Source organism: Sinohyriopsis cumingii, chromosome 16, assembly GCF_028554795.1.
Source record: "Sinohyriopsis cumingii isolate HCF-2022 chromosome 16, ASM2855479v2, whole genome shotgun sequence".
In the NCBI taxonomy this organism is placed as follows: domain Eukaryota; kingdom Metazoa; phylum Mollusca; class Bivalvia; order Unionida; family Unionidae; genus Sinohyriopsis; species Sinohyriopsis cumingii.
This window is the reverse complement of record NC_142976.1, coordinates 38115506-38136722: the sequence shown is the minus strand read 5'-3', so window position 1 is coordinate 38136722 and position 21217 is coordinate 38115506. Positions and strand designations below refer to the sequence as shown.

At 39.5% G+C, this 21217-nt stretch overlaps 1 protein-coding gene across 1 annotated transcript in view; it reads right to left on the bottom strand.

The window, feature by feature from the left end:
- LOC149780236 (properdin-like) overlaps positions 1–21217 on the bottom strand; it is a 55096-nt gene that overhangs the window by 1382 nt on the left and 32497 nt on the right. Inside the window, exons 5-11 of the mRNA XM_089936356.1 lie at positions 17039–17174; positions 16394–16531; positions 15349–15519; positions 14568–14750; positions 13233–13367; positions 4268–4438; positions 2085–2255 (exon numbers count right to left, since the gene is read on the bottom strand). Coding sequence (XP_089792482.1) covers positions 2085–2255; positions 4268–4438; positions 13233–13367; positions 14568–14750; positions 15349–15519; positions 16394–16531; positions 17039–17174 — 1105 coding nt within the window. The remainder of the gene's footprint in view (positions 1–2084; positions 2256–4267; positions 4439–13232; positions 13368–14567; positions 14751–15348; positions 15520–16393; positions 16532–17038; positions 17175–21217) is intronic.

Genomic DNA, 21217 nt, shown 5'->3' with positions numbered 1-21217 from the left:
TCACGTATTTTATATGGCATGAGTTGCTGTCCTGTCATGTGCTCCTTGCTTAACTGAAGACTAGTGGAATAGAAATGATAACCCACTGAATGAATTGGTCGATGTACATTGGCATACAACTGCGAGATGATACACTTTGGTTTGAAAAGCTAATACCTAGGCATTATCAGTAACTATGGGCCGATAAAAAGAAAGCAATTGTAATTGTAGATAACTGCCAGTGCCAACAAGTTTCTTTTGGCTACTGACTTTTTAACCTATTTGCATGTTCTCTTATATAGATTACTAAAATACAATAAAGAGAAAACAATACGAGGCTCGAATAAATTATACTAGCCATTTGAAATCACTCTTATCAGTCAACAGGGACACGTAGGTTGCACTAGCTAATCAATAGTTAGGTCATCGTAGCCACTCATTAGAACTTATGTCCTTGTCGGATCACGTGAGGTTTACTTGTACTAGTAGTACAACCACATTGGTGTGTGTGTGTGTGTGTGTGTGTGTGATTGGGATTTTTAACGTAGCTTTAACAATTTTTTCAAGTGTGGTAGTTTATAGTGATGTCCAGCACTGGGGCATCATGCCGCAGACATGTAGCATGATGTCCTACCCAGTCATATTATCCTGACACCAGGCCGACCAGTCCTAACACTAACCTCTTAATGCTGAGCGCAAAGCGAGCCAGCTGTTTTGTTACCATTTTTTTGTAAGTCTTTGGTATGACTCGGCCGGGGATCGAACCCACAACCCCCGCTTCCGAGACGGACGCTCTAACCGCCTGGCCACCGAAGCGGTACAACAACATTGTAATTTTATAAATAAATCAACGCACTTGATACATGACTCGTGCTTCAAGTGCAAACTACGAAAAGGATATTAGCATGAAAAATGTCATTAACTAAGCAACTATTGCTATGAAAATAATACAAATAATAGAGGTATACATAACACCTATATAATGTTATAATATTTTATTGTTAAAACTAACTTCATGTTTATTAGACACTGTCGCCGCTCTTGTGATCTTCGCTCGCTATCAATTGTCCTACGATGTGGTAACATTCACAAGTGTCTTATACAGCAAAGATATAAGGCCATCGGCAGCTGTGCAGCTACTACAGTCGTGCCTTTATGACACTTTGAATATTTTAATTGAAATAATGATGCAGGGTTATTTCTCTTTTTCTCGGGGAAAAAATATTATTTAGTCTTTTCTCTCGGTTGAAATTAGTCTTTCAAACATAACTGATTTACCAGTTGGCTAACTGCCTGAAAATAAAATAAATATTTAACAGGAACAGTACTATATAGCGCTAACTACCTAAATCTTAGCATTCCTAAGCGTTTTCATTCTTTCACATTCTTTCACATCACCATCGCCGATAAACAAGTACGCGGAAACCGAAATCGTAAGTGATAGTCACAGTTTCTAGTCTATGATGTTCAATAAACAAAAGAATAGCTAAGAGCATGGTATACGCGTAATGAGCGAATGAACACGTGACTTGCTAATCTTTGGTGTATGAAGAAAACTATAACCCCGAGTGTTCGTCCTACACACCATTGCCAGCTACTTAATAAATAATCTACTTATCAGACAGTCATCTTTTACATCGTTCGTTTACTACTCTCAGGAGTGGAATAACGCACACACTCACCCCCACTCACCCCCTCGCATATTTTTCTCGTTTGGTTATAAATCATTCTTATTTTACCTGCATCACCGCTCCGGTGGCGTAAGTGATTAGAGCGTCCTCCTCGGAAGCAGAATGTCGCGGGTTCGAACACTGACCTAGTCATACTAAATACCTCTTTCAAAAAATGGTACTCGCAGCTGCCTTGCTTGGCACTCAGCATAAAGATGTTAGTGACTGCGTGGGACATGATGCTACGTGTCTGGGGCATTAAGACCAGTGCTAAACATCACCTTCGTGGGACATGATGCTATGTGTCTGGGGCATTAAGACCAGTGCTAAACATCACCATCAACTGCCACACTGCAGTTATCGAAGTGATATGACTAAAATTGTTGAAGCTACGTTAAAAATACAAATTAAAAACAACAACAAAAAATTTCTTACCGTCGCAACTTTTAACTTCACACATACTATATTCTAACGGGTCACCAAAACACGTGTTTCCATCGAAAGAAGGCCGAGGGTTGTCACAAGTTCTTCTGCGATGAGTTAGTCCAGTGCCGAGCGAGGCACTGCATGTGCTCCAGTCACTCCACACAGACCATGCTCCATGTACTGGGTAAATATTTTCAATAGTTAACAGCAAAGTCGTTATATATTACATCAGTTCGAAAGTAAAACTATATGATCCTAACCATGCAATCTGGAGCAATAATAAAGCATTGTATTGAGACAATATCAGGCATGCGATAATCTCAGTGCTCATATTGCTCTGTATAACTCGTTTTCTACAGTTATGTCATTTTACATCGGCAATATTTGTCCAGTACCCCCAAAACGAAAGCAAAACATTATAAATTGTTATAATCACCCCCGTCTTTTACTTCTGTCCCTCGTCCTTCTCGTTTTCTTTTACGTGATTGTCCTTTTTTCTCCGATTTAGTTCTATATCTTTCATTCATTCTTTTCTTTCTTTCATGTGCTAATGCATATTAAGGGATTCCCGCGCAACGACATAAATAAAGCTAATTGTAACACGCTCAGTAACAGGGTACAAAGGCATACATTTATTGTGGCCTTATCGAATCAAAATATATGAAGTTTATACCCTATTCAGAGCCGTCATTTGGGGCCTTCGACTTTTCCCAGATAGTAGTGAAAGCTGTAAATTGGATAAAACGATGACAAATATTTATTGCACCTCAAGTATCCACCCGAACACACCTTATGTCATAAAAACCTAAAAACGTCTGGTGGAGCTCTACAGTGACAGGTGTAAGGTGAAGTTCTTGACATTTACAACATACACAGTGCAGAAACTTCTGGCATACCTCTATGCAACTTTCATGTACTTTTGCTAACATTTCTTTACATACTGTATTTGTTAAAACTGTACATCATCTCAGCACACAGTTGACCAGAATGGTTGCTCCAACGTGCTCGAAAAATCAGATTAAATTAGTACAAAGTTCAAACTAAAGTATAACGCTTTTTGCTATGTTGAGGAAATGCAATGTGTATTTTTAAAATAGCTCACTGGGGGCCCCGAGTGGCCGAGTGGTTTAAAGCGCTCACCGTTACGGATCACTGCCATCTCACCTCTGTCTGCGTGTGTTCGAGTTCAAGGCTCGGCTAGCGTGGGTACGTGGGAAAGCCTGCCAGTAGCTTCTCGTGGGTCGGTGGTTTTTCCCTGGGTTTTCCAGGGTTCTTCCTCCACCAGTTATACTGGCCGCCATGTATAGCCTATCTTGTGCTAAAAAATGGCGTTAAACCCTACAACAACAACAACAACAACAACAAAATAGCTCACTTTTCATCATTGGACGACTTGTGTGTGACTTTGCTACCATTTAATATTTTTCTTTGGAATAAATACATGAGAATCTTTCAAAAGGACTTTTTTTTCTCGTGCTTGCGACTTTGACGTTTTTGCTATAGAAATAAAATTAAATCATACAATAATAATAATAACGTGGTCTATATGGTGGCGCTTCACACAAAGTGACAGGTGAAGTTACTTACATTTGCACATGGTAGGGAATGTTGGCATATCTCTACGCGTCTTTTAAGTATTGAGGCTGGAATATCCTTACATATTGTACTTTGTAAACTTCTAAGAACTTATCCGACCAAAATGGTTGCTCCATTGTGCTCCAAAATTCAGCCTGAACTATTACAAAGTACACTAACTTTAGCAGTTATTAAAATAGGGAAAACGATTTTTCCAAAGTAGGCAACATCAAGTTCTGAACGTGCAATGAAGGAATTACAAAATACAAGTTTTAAAGGTTATATGCTCGAGGTTTCCTTTCAATACCTGAGTAGTCCAGCAGGGGAAAATTACAAAGCGGAGCTAGCAGGGGTTTCTTTTATAGGTGCACTTCTTCAGTAAAGCCAAGCTGTATACTCTATAGCCAAATTCAGCCATCAATCATATACCAAAATAAATGAGATCAAAAGCTCTTTTAACAATACCTAAGATGTACGAAATAATTTTAAATAGCCATGATAACCAGTGAAAAAACCCTCGAAATTTCTTTCTCTTTAAGAATTAAACAATTTATTTACTGCTATATATATATATATATAGAGAGAGAGAGAGAGAGAGAGAGAGAATAAATGCTTACCTGGGCATTCTCGAAGTACGCATGTAGACATATCGGTTGAACTTCCAAAACAATGTTGCCCTCCATTTGCTGGAGCTGGATTAGAGCAGTCACGTGATCTCGTTATCGTGCCGTTACCACAAGTAAGAGAACACGTGGACCATAAGTTCCACTCTGACCACCTTCCGTCAACTGAATATTTTAATGAAAGCTTAAAATGGTTATTATTTTTAGGATTCTGTTCATTTAAAAATGCTTAGACTTGAAGAAGAGTAAAACAAAAAATAATTTTGATAGCATGCACTTTGGCTACATTTGCTATAGGTACTGAGTGCTCAGTACTCTGTACATACAAGTATTGGACTAATTCTTAAGAAAAAAATACACGTATTGTTCTTTCTTTGTGACATTGTAGAAAATGTTGTACTTTTTGTTCTTAAATGAATGGGACTATTAATGAAGTATATAATAATGACAAAATATTTACCATATCTGGTATGGACTGGTTACTATAAAAAAAATAAACTAATAGAGTTTGTGCCATAAAATACTTAATACCATGTGATCACCTTTCAACCAATAGAATGACGTTATACTATTGTGAAATGCAATAAAATTCTATATATCTGTGTTTATGTTGGAGAATCGTGACTAATAGGCTTACGGTGCTCTGTGTTGCATTAACGAACCTGCAGATTCAACCCGAAGTTTCACCAATACGTGTTGAAATAAGTGTACGGGATTTAAGACCACCATGCATCACATTTTGCTAAGTCATGGAGCAGGAACGCTTTTATTAGATCGCAGGCGTCATGGGAATATAGGTATATGCAGGCCTCTGGCAGTCAAGGTACCATATCAGCAGGTTGGTGACAATTAACAACACACCAGTTAGAGACGACGAGTGAATGTGCGATACTGTCATAAGTACTAACAATTGAAAACTAAGCGGGCTGCAGACAGCACGGAGGAGGAATCCACTGGCGCAATGGAGACATGAACTATCCTCTCTTATCCAGAGTCTTCTTCCGCGAAACTTTCTTTGGCGCCCTGGAAGAAAATTGTATGACCCAATTGATATGCTCGAGACAGATGGTGTTGTTTGTGTGGCACTGCGTGTATGCATGCATATGCCTCAAGCTTCAGTTTTTATGATAAGGCTTGGTAGGCGGTTTCTACGGGGTTGTGGCGGACGCGGAACATTAAAGATTATCTTTACAACCGACTACTTGACCACATCAAGGTGATCTAGGCTAAAGTAGTAGATAGAATAGAATCCGGCGTAGTCCTTTTGGCTCATTTGCAGACCCGAATCCACATTTTTTGTTGCGGCCCATATAACTAAGCACCTGGCGGTGGCCTCAGGTCACATTGCTGGTCACTTCGTCCAGTAGGATTTTCTCCGTTGATTCCTAATGACCGTTAATCAGCAGGCTTACATCCGTGACGCATAGCTTATCAAACACCGTGGCGTTGCGCTCATGGCAATTCCCCGAAGCGATAGCAGGAGGGCTACTAAAACATGCAATGGTGCGAATATGCCCCGCTAATTGCTTTATGGCCAAGAGAACTGTCGCAGGCCGCACGCTGTTGTGTGTACGTATTCAAACCCTGAAAGCACATGGTAAGCTGCCCTCCTTGCATGAAGTCAAGCGTATTGGTTTCCACCTCAAGTGCTGGCGTCACGACCGGCATCTACAGGGTACGCTTTGAGAGTGTGGTCTTACCCGGATCAGTGGTGCTGGTGAGGGAGATGTCGATGTCGTCGGTGTTCTTGCTGATCATCTACACTGTATACTTTGGTGGCGATGATGACACTGCGCACGTCTCAGCAGAAACCAACGTTATGAGTAAGCAGAATGGTACATGAAAGTTGCCGTGCGCGAAGCCCTATACTGAAGCTGGCGTTCACAGAGCTTAACACACGGCGAGTGACGATGTGTGCTTTATTATCGTGTGCGCAGCATTATCGTCATTTTCTGTCACGTACTTCACACACTGCTAGTTTAGCCGTCGCTGTTTCGTGCCAAGCAAAGGATGGTCTTTGCGATATCCATGTTGTCGGGGTAGGCTTCCAAACAGAGCCATGACCCCGTTGTTGAGCGCGATTTTGTCCACCACGGCTTATTATCATCGTCACCTTTGAGATTAGACCCATGACCTCGGTTAAGATCGGGTTTCTCATGCGAGTAGTATTGTACGTCACGCACGTTGCTGTTGAGTATCACGGGCACCCTTGTGTCTAAGGTGGGGTCATGCACGTCCTGAAAGGAGTACATTGTGTATGCTACTCTTAAATGAACTCTAATGAGTAGAGAGGCGCAGGTCTGCACCCATGACTAAATCAGCAACAACGTTGTCGAGAACTCACTCGATTCGCTCAGATCACTACGCCCGACATGTTACGCGGCATGGTTTAAATTTCCAGTAGCATTTAGCTCACACATGGACATAGTCACCTTTTCCACAACCGTTTTACTGGAAGCTGAAAGCTTTATCTTGAGATCTACCATTTTAATTCCGCTGCATCCGCAAGTGTCCACAACATTGGCTGTCAGGACCTCTATCATTTCTTGCGTAGCTGCATCACGTTATAATAAACGATAATGTCGTTTTATCGCAATCAAGGTCATACGACGCAAGAAATAAACCCTAACGGGTTTTCTCTGGTGTCTTTAATAGGCTTCCCGGCCGTTATAACGCACAGAAGTGTTGTCTTTCTTCGGAGGGTTGCGTCTCTATTCTGCGACATGTAATACGCATGGTTGTCAGCGCTGGGGGAGATCAAATACAACCAATCCCACTTATTGAGACCTTCAGGATCTTCAGTAACAGCTGTTGATTGTCGCTAGAATGTGGGACTGATAGACAGTGGACGAACGTTGTAGGGCGAAACGGACCAATCAAGCAAGGTATTTTTAATACACCGTGTAGTATCAAATCAAAGACGTCATATATAGTGAACACTACCGACATCATCCATAATGCTTGCATACTGTATGCGTTGTCAGCAAAAATCGGGAACAATCTTCTATTTACATGTCAGTGTCCTAGCCAACCGTTTGCACCCCTTCTTGGGGACCTGGGTCGTGTACGGTGCTAGGAAAGTCACATTTGTAGGCACCGCCAAGGTATGAATGCTCTGCGATGACATCGTGACAAGGCTCGTAAAACTTCCATTACTACCATTAAGTGAGTATTGTGGGATAATCCACCTCCCACGCTACAACTAATACGGGCCGGGGACCCGGCAGGATGCCGACACCGACCCAAACCGGGAGAGATGCTTATCTATCGCCTGGATGCAAAATGCTACCAGAACAATGTGTTGTTGTCACATAACAAGGACATGCGTGGTCCATTTTAACGACTTAAATGTCGCCGAGGACCTGCAATAAGCGAGCTTTTCCGTATTGGGTGAGATGAAGGTTACGCTCGTAGTCATAAAGAGAACAGCCATCTAAAGGCTGGTTGAATAAACCATAACGATAGAAGTCCATCTTCCATCAAGCTATTACAGCCCAATGGGTTTACTGAAAGGGGAAGACAGCTGCTAAAATGCTGACAGCGACCGCCAAAACCCCGAAAGACTCTGCCTGTGAGTGGCTGAGAAAACAAACCATATGTTATATCTACCTGATGGTGGTGCTCAAAGCCATCAGTCGGAGTTTTAGCCTCTGGATCCCTAAGGAAGTACACCATGCCGTCGACATGTTTGGTTGGCACTTGTATATGTACGCTCTCTCTGACCGTGGTGGATGTCGCATATGAGTTCATAACCAGGAAGGAGGCTACTGTGGTCGCCACCACGCTGACACGGGTCTACAAGAGGGTACCACTCAAGTAGCCCAAGATGCTGCTGGTCGACCCCTGGAGTCGAGAGTTTTGCAACTCACGGTCACGCGTCACGTCCGCATACGACCCAAACAATGGCGGCGTCCAACAGGACCAAAGTATCGTGGAGCGGATGAACCGAAACGTGGCAGAACGGCTGTTTGGATCCCTGTATTAATAGGAGTTATTGCGTTCTGAAAACGGATGACGGCACTCAGCGTGAGGTGAGTTCCGATATAGCCGCCCTAAAGGGAAAGATGACCCAGCTTACCGACACAAGGCTGGTTAACGAGATCCGGGAAAACCGACAGGAAAGATCCTCTATACCTGCTCCTAGTGAGGTATTTGTAACACGCCGGTCGAACTGAAGGATATGACCCGCCGCGCCAGCGACCTGGCAGGTCCCCTGGATACGTACATTATACTAGACATGTGTGAAATCCTTGGCCAGCCCGTCGTATAGCACGTCGATAAGTCCAACAAAGTTGTGGGTGATAGTCCATAAAGTCGTGGGTTCTGCGGAAGTTGCTGATGATTGTACTGAAAAATGACCAACTACCGCCCAGTGTATTCTCACCCAGTGAAAAGCTCGTTGATTCAAACTGAAGGTCTCATGCTATTGCGCCATATCTTTAGAATACTTATTGAAACAAGCATATCACGGAGATTCGATTCCTGCGAAATATTGGGTTCCTGGCGAGTATGTGGCCTGGACCTAGAAAACGGCCCTGCCTTGCATACTAGTCATGGTTACACCCACCTGCAGAAGGAACAAGCTGAAGAGAAAAGAAGTACCTTTCAAAGATGGAACAGCGTATGCTAGCCCTCTTTATCACGGTTCGGGTTTCGTGCGTCTCATTCGCAAATGCTTAGGTCTCGAAGTAAGGAATTCATAAACACTCCAAACTCATTGTCGGCCTCCAGCTTAGTTTGGATGTGGCCATGTGCTCTAGTCGTGATCCCATCTGGATCAATTCATTTTTGTGTCCATTGGCTAGAGGCTTGTCTTTGTCAGGTAATATACCCGTAAATGGTATTTTCTACTCTGCATAGCTGCGTTGGTGTAGTGAAGTTTCCTTCTCAGCCTGAGGATTTCGAGGTATAGTTTACGTTGTATGTCGCAGGTCAGCTTGACTGTCGATCTCGCTACATCCTTAGCATTTTGGGACTCTACATTGTCTGCACGCAGGATAGAGTACATCTTGGGGTGTAGACCGAATATCTTAGCTATTGAAATTTCGTTATCTTCATCCTTAACATTTCCTTAGCAGGGAAGGGGGCGACATTTCGGCAAGTTACTTGTATTGTAGAGGTAAGTCTCCTCCACTATGTCCCAATAAATGTATTTTCTCTCTACCTCCAGAAACACCCTATCTGTATTTGTTTAAAGTAGTTGGGTTTTAGCATCGTAATGCATTTTTATTTAATCATAGTAAAGGTCATATAAAATATTTCGATAGATCGACAACGGCCTGCCATGCGAAGATGGTTGCTTATTACTGAGTCTGACTTTGGTGGAGTTGACAGTGACGAGGTTATCCTCAACATTCTTGCAGGTCTAGAAGGCTGAATCGACGATAAGGCGTCTCAGCTTGTCCTCTTGACTCGCAGGTCGGACCCGATCGAAAAGATTCGCTTCCTCTCATTTTAATGATCCTTCCAAAGACAAAATTAATGAGCAGTTTTTCTTTAAGTAGTCCTTGTGAAACCCGTTTGTAGCCTTAGACCACAAGTCTGTATTCTTTTGTTTGTAGAATGTAATCCACTGTCTCTGGTTAAACTTTAGCGCTCGGTGGCTCTTAGTGATGATCATGTCAAGGCTGGTGAAGTTCTCAAGCTATGCGTTACCGGCGCATTGCCCCTTCTTCCGAACATTGGGTATCAGCTTCTTACATCCGGTGTAGAGATCTTCCAGCTCCGGTACGATGATATCCATTGCTCTGCTATGGACAACGTCTCAGAATCTAGCGGACATTTGCTGCGAGCAGCTTAAAACTCTTTAGGATAGTTCAAGTCCACCTCAAGAAGGTATCCCTGTGTAGTGTCTGGGGTTCTTCTAATTCAGTCAGTTTCTTCTGGGTTGACGTTGAAGTGTCCGCACATGGGCATACTCTACATCATCGTCCCACTTTAGCGGTTATTGATATATAAGTAAACGATCCATTTGGCAGGTTTGGATAGGTCGCAGTACAAAACACTTCGGGTTTTTGTAACTTCGTGTATAATTTGCTCACCATTAAAATGCCGCTACGAAGGCCTCGCTCGATATAAAGGTTCATATCGATGTATGTTATAAGTTCTAGCTTTGCGCCCATGGTTGTAATCTAGACGTACCAACTTATATTGAGAGTACTATAGTAATGGGGAGGGTGAATGCAATACATCGTTAGGTACGTGACCCAGTAGGCTTTAAAGATGTCTATCAGACTGAGCACCTCAGTCTCAATTTAAAGGTCGTAATAGTCTCCACATTGACTTGCAGCCACACAGGTATTCATTACTTTCTGAGCGTGCTGATAGTCCTCTGAGCATATATCCATATGTTTAATGGTGCAGTAGAATGCTTTGACGGTAGATAGCTGAGTCTCATCAAATTCATCCCATGCATACATACACTGCTAAGAATAGATACCTTGGGCGGTCAGAAGGGAAACATCATGCTCGATGTATCGACGGGTGATACGGACGCCAGTTTGGGTAGGCTGCAGGGTAAGAACTGGACCTTATCCAGGGCAAAGGTCACATACGTTTCCATGTTGTATGAAAAGGCATTAATGTCTACCGTTGAGGCCGACCCTAAAGCTATCACCATCAGACGGCCGTCGTAGTTACTCATGTTGTGGAAGATAACTGAGAATGTGGTCTTTTCTTGGCCTTAGTCGTATCTGGAGGTTATGGCTCTTACGAGCGGCTCAGTAGTATTGGCTGGTGATGTGGAAGTGGTCTCCTGCCTGTCATCAGCGAACCACTTTCGGCAGATCTAACAGATTTTAGAGGTGTTGGCGAATGTCATCACCAAATGGCAAGGTTAGCCTAATTCCTCTCGGAGATATATAAGATCTCATACTCCGGGCTCCTCATCAGCTGGACTACTACAACCTTTCTTCTGTATATCACGGGGTGGGTCATGATTTTACAGGTGCATTGCTTAAAAATGTACCAAAAGCCGCATGGAGGCTAGCTGAAGGTTTTTAGTATTCATTTTTGCTACTGCTAAACACTATCCATGCTTTGACGGGATATAGCTGAGTCTCATCAAATCGATCCCATGCATCTATATACTGGTCAGAAGGGCTGACTGTTTTATTCAGAGCCTTATCGTAAATGCTTATGGGGGATAGCCGTGAGTAACTTAGATATGTCAGCTTCTAGTGAGTGGTCTCTTGGTATCATGGTTTGATAGTCGACGACGATTTTATAATTTCCTGTACGACCCTCTTTTTGTACGAGAGTTGGAAGAGTTTTTCTTAGCAGTCTTCCGCCTGGCTAGTCGTTTATCCGCTTTGGATAGCACTGGAGCCTGTATGTGTGGCTGCCTTGGATCCGTTGTAAGTTTTTTTCCGCCTAGGGCCTGGCGTGGGTTTTTGCCGCTTAGGGTCTAACCTGGGTCGCCCGATATATAGCAAGTTATCGTATCCGCTCTCAGTGATCTGTCCCACCCTGTCCGTTTACTCTCTCACTGTATGCCGGGCATGTTGATCTCTTGCGTGCACGTAAGCTTTGATGTTTTTGATACAGAGCCTTTCTCTAATTGGAAGTTTGTTGCTGGTTGTTACTGACTGACATCAGCCGTTTCTCTGACTGTCACAGTACGATCCTCACAGGTTAAGCGAGATACACCCTGATTCCGGCGATGCTTTTATAGAGACGTTTGTCGCTTTGCGTTATCTGGAGCTAGGATGAGCTCTTCTATACAGATCGCTAAAAAAACTTCCTAAAATGTCGTTGGCTTTTAGTTCTGGTGGCCGTCTCCACAACCGGTACATAATCGGTCAGTGCTAACGGTGCCTGCTTGGCATTGTCAGCAGGTCAAGAGTCGGGTTCTGTATTTATGTCGCTGGGAGAGATACTGATTTTATCTCATAGGCACATCGCGTCTCTAGTTGGGGTGTTGTAGATACTCACGCACCTGCTTCTATACTACCATGACCGCCAGAGTCATGTCTAGAATCCCCTCCATGACGCCAAGGGCATAACTAAAATAGTGGTTTCAAATCTCGTCCACCCACCTGACACTATGCTACCATGACCTCCCTCCTTATGCCTCCCATCCCAAAGGGGTCTAGTAAAAACTTTGCTGATCCGTGACGTTGTAAAATGTTTTTACATGGTGGTTTCAAATATGGTTTTTACTAATCACTGAGATGTAAACTGGATTGACAAACCGATCAAAACCATTAAATGTGGTCGTTATTTAATAAAAGTTGCTGCTCGTTGTTCGTTTAAGGAGGGATATAAATTAACTAAAATGTCTACAAGTAATGCCTCCAAATAACATGATGCTACCAAATGTGTGTTATAAAATAAACTATTCCATATATTGGTCCTATATATCTAATGGAATTTTCCAGTGAAAATTGAGACGAACCAAAACAGTTTACAAATTCAGGAACATTGTTTACCATTTATAAGTAAATTAGTTTTCTTGATAATCTGGGTAGGGTTTTCTCGACATTGCAATTTCTTGGTGACATAGGACAATATTTTAATTACTTGAGATAGATATGCAGCTGATCGGATCTTCGACTAGCCATTCGATTTACACTGTGTCATGTTTATGTCTTATGATATAATAGTATTGCATGTGATCGATTATTACTTTCGTACATATTTAACTAGGAAACAGTTGCTAATTCGTAGCGAAAGCTAGCAATCACAGCTAAATAGTCAAGCTCATACATAAGCATAACTCACTCACAATGTTAAGTGACTTTATTTTGAAATTAATTCTATATCATATTATTGATATTTAATTTATATAGGGTATTTTGTTTTAGATGCAATTGTTACAGATGATTTGAGAGTTAAAAACAATCATGAAAGCTGCATACGTCATTTCATCACATGGGTCAATCTAGATTCTCTACAACTTGAAGCCTTGTTAAACAATTTAGAGAATATTATTTTATAAATACCGCTCCTTCACACTTACCTAATGAACATAGCCCACAGTATTTCCTGCAGATTGTCTTAGCATGTTCTTTGTCTGCACATATATTAAGTGTGTTGTTAAGGATCCCACAATCCGAAAGCACATCGACACATACTGGAGCCTTTACAGTTGTATCTAAAATAAAACTAAAAAGGTTACACTGTCCGCTGAATACCAATATGCGTCATTTCCTCAATGTCAGTTTTAATAATATGTATTGATTGCAATCATTTATAGAAAATGACCTAACAGTAGCAGGTTACCTGTAGCCTATGACTTATAAAAGATGAAATCCGAATTTAAAGGTTGATCAAATAGTCTTTAAAGAAACAACAAACCATGTGACACTAATTGTTTTGTCATGTGATACGCCAATATAAAAAATAAGTATCAGTTTTCTTATATTCAACGTGTAAACATTTAAAATGATTGGCGTGCATAATTGCCATGGATATACTTTGGAATAAAGGATCTGTGTTCGAATCTTTCAATTATATACAGCTAGTAAATAAACAAAACAAATTAGCAATGAATATGTTCCGAAGTTTATTAAATAAACTACAGCTGATGAACATGCTATGAAATATATGCGTGCATGAGTTTTGTTCTCTCCTTTACATGTTCATTTCTCTCTTGTTACGTAGTGCATGTATATATTTACGGATCGCCATTGTAGTGTATAATCTGTGAGCTTTTATGTGTTTGAATAGTTAAATAATTCATGTGAATCGCAGATAAAAAACATTCAAAATTCTGACAAAATATATACTGAATAATATAAATGTCAAATACGGGTTCCTTGTCGTTTATCGCACCCTTGTACTAATATTCGCGAACCATTGCGAGAACTCTGAACGAAAGGTATCCCATTTGTTATGCAGAAAGTAATGAATGTACCAGCGACGAATTTCAGCGTGAGGGACATAACTTAGCTCAAAATCGAGTTCCCAATTTTCTTGTTTTGCTCACATATGTATGTTGAGAACCATTCATTATGTTTCTTGCTGCCTTTCGCAAGCATGTATTTGGTAAACAACCCCTTATTTCTTATTTTGTTTCCCCTGCACGTGTCATGTCATCACTTTGAGTTTTTCATTGTAGTTCATGGCCGAACTGATTCACTTATCAATTTCTAGTTAATTCTCGCATGTATAAATAGTAAAGACCTACAGATAAATACCATCCGTCAAACAGATTTCATCGCACCAAAGGGTATAAAATATCGTTCAAATGATAATTTACTTTTTTAAACTTATTGTTACATATTCCTGGTCAGCATTGTATACAGCTATTTAACTTACTTGGTCGTATTATATATTCGCTATCGATACGTACGTATGAGTGGCCCTCCACAATTCGTGGCATTACATAAAGTATCCTCCACTGCGTCACCAACACAATACTGTCCATACAGGGAAGGCGGGGGGTTGTCACATCTTCGATGTCTCTTCATCAATCCTATACCACAGGACGTACTGCACGTGCCCCACGCTTCCCATGCAGACCATCCGCCGGGATCTGGCATGAAATACAATCTATGGAGCCTTTTTCAATATTGCTTTGATCAAGTGAGCGTTGGCTCCATTAATTCATCGTCCTTTCCGTTTATAATATCGCTTAATTCTTTCCATGCTATTATAAATGCAAACGAAGAATCTTTCTGCTTTGGGATATGAACATACAAATATTGTTTTAAAATATGACCAATCCCTTAGAATCTAGGCTAAGAACTCATGTGGCGGTTGAACGTTGCTCTCTCTCTCTCTCTCATATATATATATATATATATATATATATATATATATATATATATATATATATATATATATATTCCACCCAGTTATTTTATTTATTTAACGTATGCAAGTACTTATAAGAAATTTCCGGATCTGGTATTTAAATTTAAAAGGGTTTATTAGACATGTTAATGACCTAATGGGGCAAGACAAACCGTATTACTTGATTACCAGGATAGACATTAACACTGGAAAAATTGTATATACCCTTTGACTCCAACATTTCTTCTTCCTCAGGATCTACATATTGAATCAATTAGAAATGTATTTATAAAAATATATGCCATAATACTGAAGCTTAATATAGAATTGTGGAGTACCAGGGCAAGCCTGAAGAAAGCACGATTGTGTCTGTTGATGATCTCCAGGACACTGAACACCGTTATGAGAGGGTGGAGGGTTGGAACATTGGTGGGTACGTGATGAGAGACCCAAGCCACAAGTAGTACTGCATATGGTCCACGGGGACCAGCTACTCCAAGCGCCGTCAACTGTCAAATACAGTGAAATATTGTTTTTTAAAAGCTTCGTGTTGTTATAGTGATAATAAGAAGAGTATATCAGGATGCGACGCCCCTCGATATAGATTCCGCACCAAACATGTGCCTATACCTGCAAATGTACAATTCACTAGTTTAAAATATAGCCTTTCCGATGAGGCAGATCTTAAATATTTTCATTTAATTTCATAATATTGTATCAACATCCTTTCTAAACGAGAATGCAAGATTTCTCAAATATGATACTGGACTGAGTCTGTTAACCATTAACTCAGTAAAGTATTCGAATAATCTTTGTTGTTGTTGTTGTTGTTTTCTAATTCATAACTCCTTGCACGCATCAATAAGAATGGGAGTGTCGGGAGAAAAGTGTAAGGTTCTAGATGTACACCCAAATTATAAACTTTGGCTCCTCGTCCGACATTCGCATTCTCCTTGTTCTCATTGTTCAAACGAAGTCATACGGACAACATTCCTTTACTTACCAAGGCCCAGTTACGTGAAACGAATTGCCCATAAATCTTAGACTTATGGACATTGTGATCTCATTCAAGAGTGCTCTTAAAACACCTCTTTCAACTACAAGAAGAGACTTATAGACTTAATAAAGTGTGCTTTCTTAATTATTGTCGGCATGTTTTTGTTTTGTAATTTCATAGTGTATGTTTTTGTAATCTTGTTGTTATACATGTTTTGATATGTTATGTAATATTGTAAAGCGCTAGAGCCTCTAAAGATTATGATCCGTTATTATTATTATTATTATTATTAAACTACATCGTGACAGAAGTCTTTATTTTCAAACAAAAAGGTACATAGAAGGATGTTATGACGGCAGGCAAATGCACCATAGTGATATGCTTACCTAAATTACACAGCCCGCATGTTTTTCTGCAAGATATTTTAGCCATGGTTATGTTACTGCAGAACACTGATTTTATGCTTGGGTTTTCACAGTTAGTAAGGTTGTCAACACACTGCTTAGTCTCCGTAATATGACCACCTGAAACGGTTGATCGCCTAAATTAATCCGCCACAAAAAGTCTGCGATTTTTCCTATCAGATATTAATTTATATGCATATATTTGATTTGTTCGTGTAGTTAAATACATTTGTTAACTAAGACAAGTACGTTTCGCTAACTCGATTGATTTCAAGGTAATTGCAACTCTTTTATAATGTAGTCACTAACCTAATAATTAATTCTCGTCGCAAACATACATTTATAAATATTAAATATTATTTTGAATTAAATGTTTTCCGCAAGTTACATACTTAATAAATAAATATGCAATATGCCTTTTGCAAGTTCCATACTTAATAAATGTCAGCATGCAATTCTGTATTGATAATACGTTTGGTTTATATTAAAAAAATGTATCCTCGTAGGCACTCAAGTTCGTGCAAATGACTCACATATTTTTCAAATTAAGATTTGCATTATAGAAAACTGCTCGAAACGCATGCCATTTCTAGACAATTGTTAAGGTACAATACAATCTGTACATACCATCTAATTGTACAATTTCTTCACAGAACTGTTTGTTGCATCCGTGAGCCCGGCAACATTCAAAACAATCAGATATTTGTCTTACGCTTATGTCCCTGCCAATTAATGTGAATTTCGGGGTAGAAGACTGACAATGCTGTTTAAAAAGATATAAATATGTGGTAGACTTTCATGTGTTGTAATTTCCAATATTTCATATTGCAGAATGAGCAACAAAAAAACTCCTGAGAAACTTTGTATTCGTGTTTATTGATATTTGAAAATTCTGGCAAGAAGACATGGAATTTAAAAGGACTTGATTTAGGCAATATTCATTTTTTTTGTCATTGACTATAAAGAACAGGAGAGAGAAATGATATCCATATTACAGTTTAATTTACATTTTTTAAAGTAATTAAACACGATTTACAGTCTCTTTTTCTGTAATAGGTCATTGTCGGATGAAAATTCACCAGATAAACTGTCCAGTGAGACCTTAGGTCACAACAGCGAGTAAAATGTGCTCGCGCTTGCTGTGATTACTTATGCAGGTGTATGCATATTCATGAGAAACGAGGACCTAACAGACAGGTGGCCTAGGCTGACAAAGGAGCGAGCGGATTATCCCCCTTGGCTTGCGGCTATGTTTTCGAGTGAGAGATAGAGAAAATAATTTGAACCGGATTAAAATTTTGAACTTATACAAAGTAACCTGCAAGAACCTGAGTAGTTATTTGTAGAGTTTCCATTGGATTTGTTTCAACCATGTTACATAAAACCAATGAGCCAAAGTTTCAAGTTGTAAAAACCTGGCGAAACGATGTCGATACTGTAAATTCCTTGAGTAGGACACGCACATATAAACGATTTATGGTCTGTAGCAATAGTAAGTCAAGCGTAATAATGAGTTGGATGAACTGTAAATAACATTAAATGCCCGGATTATCTCATGTTTGTTCTACATTTCGCTTGGACTATTCCCGCTCCAGTTATGATTAATTGTCACGTTTTTACTGTTTGGGACGCTACCCATGCAATGTTTGTACTTTTTTAAATACTTAAACCATATTGAAAGCCATGCAAAATCTTAAATATGTCTACCTGTTATTATTCCAGATATTACATAAGCGTAATTTTATCGTGACTTCTGGAAAATTTGTTCTGAACCGTTGTCTTCCTTGTCACATTCATAAAAGAGTAACGAAAAAGCGGATAAAGCAGCCAGCTCGACACTGGGGTTACCCGTTTCCGAATGGAAAATTCCAAACACTAGCTTCAAATATTTTACAAATCAACATGTTCGTCACATTTGGAAAGATAAATGGAATCAAAACTCTGGCAATAAGCTAAAGAACATAAAATCCACTATATACACTTTTTAATATTATCTCATTAATGTAAAAGCTCAACTCAAAACGAGGCTCCCGTAGATGTTAAAGAGTCCTCATTGATATAATCGCTACTTCCTACAGTGACAAATATTTAGATTTGGTGCTGTCTCTTTTAATTTGTTGAAGATTATATCAAGGAAAATAAGAAGGTATCTGGTGTGAAATCAATAAATAATAGAATCAAGTATTTCAGTGAAGCATACTTTCAAGACCTAAGAAGTAAATATATTTTACTTGTCATCCACTCTGTTATAAATGAGTATTAGTACAGTGATACCTGTTGATAAAGGATATGGGGTGACAAGAAAGCGCTATGAGACCTGTTAATAAATGATCTGGGGTTACAGGAAAGCGCTCAGAGGAAAAATGGAACACAACATCAGATTAAAATAATTAAAACAAAAATTTACAAGCTTCGTTTCAACAGGAATACTAAATCCAAATATCGACATTTCATATCTACATATTGTAATCACTATGGGTCACAGTGAAAGAAATACCAGAGATTATAGGCTGCATCATTCTGCACGTGCCCTATAAGGCTAGCAAGATCGTGTGGACTTACTGTTGGTCTACTCTATTAGCTAACCAAATCAGAAAATGCTGGGATAATGGGCTCTTTCGGAAGATATAATAGACTCAAAGCTGGGGTTGGGGGTGGTCTTCAATAAAAAGCGGGGCAGACTATAGAAATGAGAGGATACGCGAATACAACTGACGTCGTCATCGGTGATAAAACCTTGAACTTACTTGAACCACAGGGATAACATCTACTCAGAGGGAGTGATGTGGACTGGGAGAACAATATATCCATCCATATAAATTTTGCCAGCTTTTGGAATTACCTTCTACCACTATAGTTCAAATAAAATCTGGTTAGGTTTCTTCTGTCCTCAGCTATCAACAAAAACTAGAATCTCATACATCGGTATGACGATATATCGTTTTTTGACACCAGCCTTGCTGAAATTATCTTCAGATAGTATTGATAAATCCGCAAGTATAAAATTCGAGTCTCGGATTCGGCTAATTCTCGTGGGTCGGTGGTTCTTTCCGGTGTCTTCCCGGGTTCTTCCTCCACCATTAATACTGGCCGCATGTATGGCCTATCGTGTGCTGAAAAATGGCGTTAAACCCAACAACAACAGCAACAAGTATAAAATTGGAAGGTTTGAAAATGAGCATATATGAATAAAAAAAGTTTGAACGCAGAGTGCACTATGGCACATGATCAGAAGATATAGAAATATATAATCAAAGGTGGGAGATATTTACGGACGCCGCAAGCACCCCAACAATATAGTTAAAACGTCAAATTTAACATGAAACGTTAGAACTTTAACTAAGCGCCAAACGTCAGCAACAGAACCAATAGCAGCAAAGGCCTACGCCATATGCAAAGAAAACAAAATCAACCTCTGTCCTTGCAGAGTGATTGTAAATTTATGGTGTTCTTCGTCCGCTGCAAGTCCTGACAAATCAGTATTCAATCCCGATGATCTCATCTTGTCTTTTATTAGAAATTAAGCGTCCACAAGTCCAGAATGTCCCAGAGGTCAAATATGCGGCTAAAGATCAAAACAGAACTTTGCAACTGAAGACAACTCAACTGCTATCACTAAATTTTGACACAGCTTGCAGTAACAGGATTACGGTTGTTACGCCTCTAGAGTATTAAACTAAGTAACAGAAACAAGCAAAACCAACAAGTTTAGTAAAATCAACAAATAAATGTATTTCTCTAGCTAAACATGTGAGAGAAACTTACAGTGTTATGAACTTTTTTTAAAAAAAATCCACTCCACCAAACGTTATGTCACAATCCAAAAGTATAGAGTGGTAAGAATGAATGCCAGTATTGAATGTGCTGCTGTTCCCAATAGTCTTAAATGAGCTGATGTGCCAACAGTCTTAATGTATGCCCATGATATAATCCAGAATATCCTTGAATGAATTCACAATAGTCCCAAAATAGTGATTTAGACCAAAATGTCAATGAACTCAGTGTAATTCCAATGAATAATTTTTAAATAAATGAATCCCCTCAAATTATGTCTGAACACAACAGTAAATAAATTTATTAGATGCACTTAAAGAAGAAAATAAATAATTATGTATATCAGAAGCCTATATTAAAATCTAAGACGCAATAAAATGACCAAGTTGTCGTTCAAAACTTCTCGTCCAGAACCATCTGAATTTCTGTATAAAGAAAAACTAGACCTGGAACTTAAACATCAGTAAACAACCTATTTATAACTTACAAACAAAACAAAAAAGATGTACGAACCGAAACTATATTCTCAGTCATGAACAAATGTCAAGCACACGTTATAAAATAAATATACATAACACAGTATTGTGCCCTTTTGATCTGGATCAAAATGACCAGCATTTAGAAACAATATAACAATTAAGCAGTCTGGCAAGAAGTAAAAGGATATATGCGGTGTGATTATTAAGCTGTTAATAGGCAGCATTGAAGAATTGATTGAGCTATACATAGTTCATTGCGTAATACATGAGCAAGTAATAATCGATGCAGATATAATCAATATAGCTCATTTTACGTGCCAGAAAATTCAGAAAGAAATAAACTATTATGATTTAAGTTTTAGGCGTGCCTAAATTCGTTGCGAAATTAATATTAACTCTAAATTTGCATCGAGCTCTAATAAAATCTGCTTTGCTAAAAATAGAAAAATACTCGGAATATTTCCAGTGGACATGCCGGCTGGTACTTTAACCTTGGTCGCGTGCATTCTTTTGTTGTTGTTGTTGTTTCTTTCTCATGTATTTATAGGAGGCT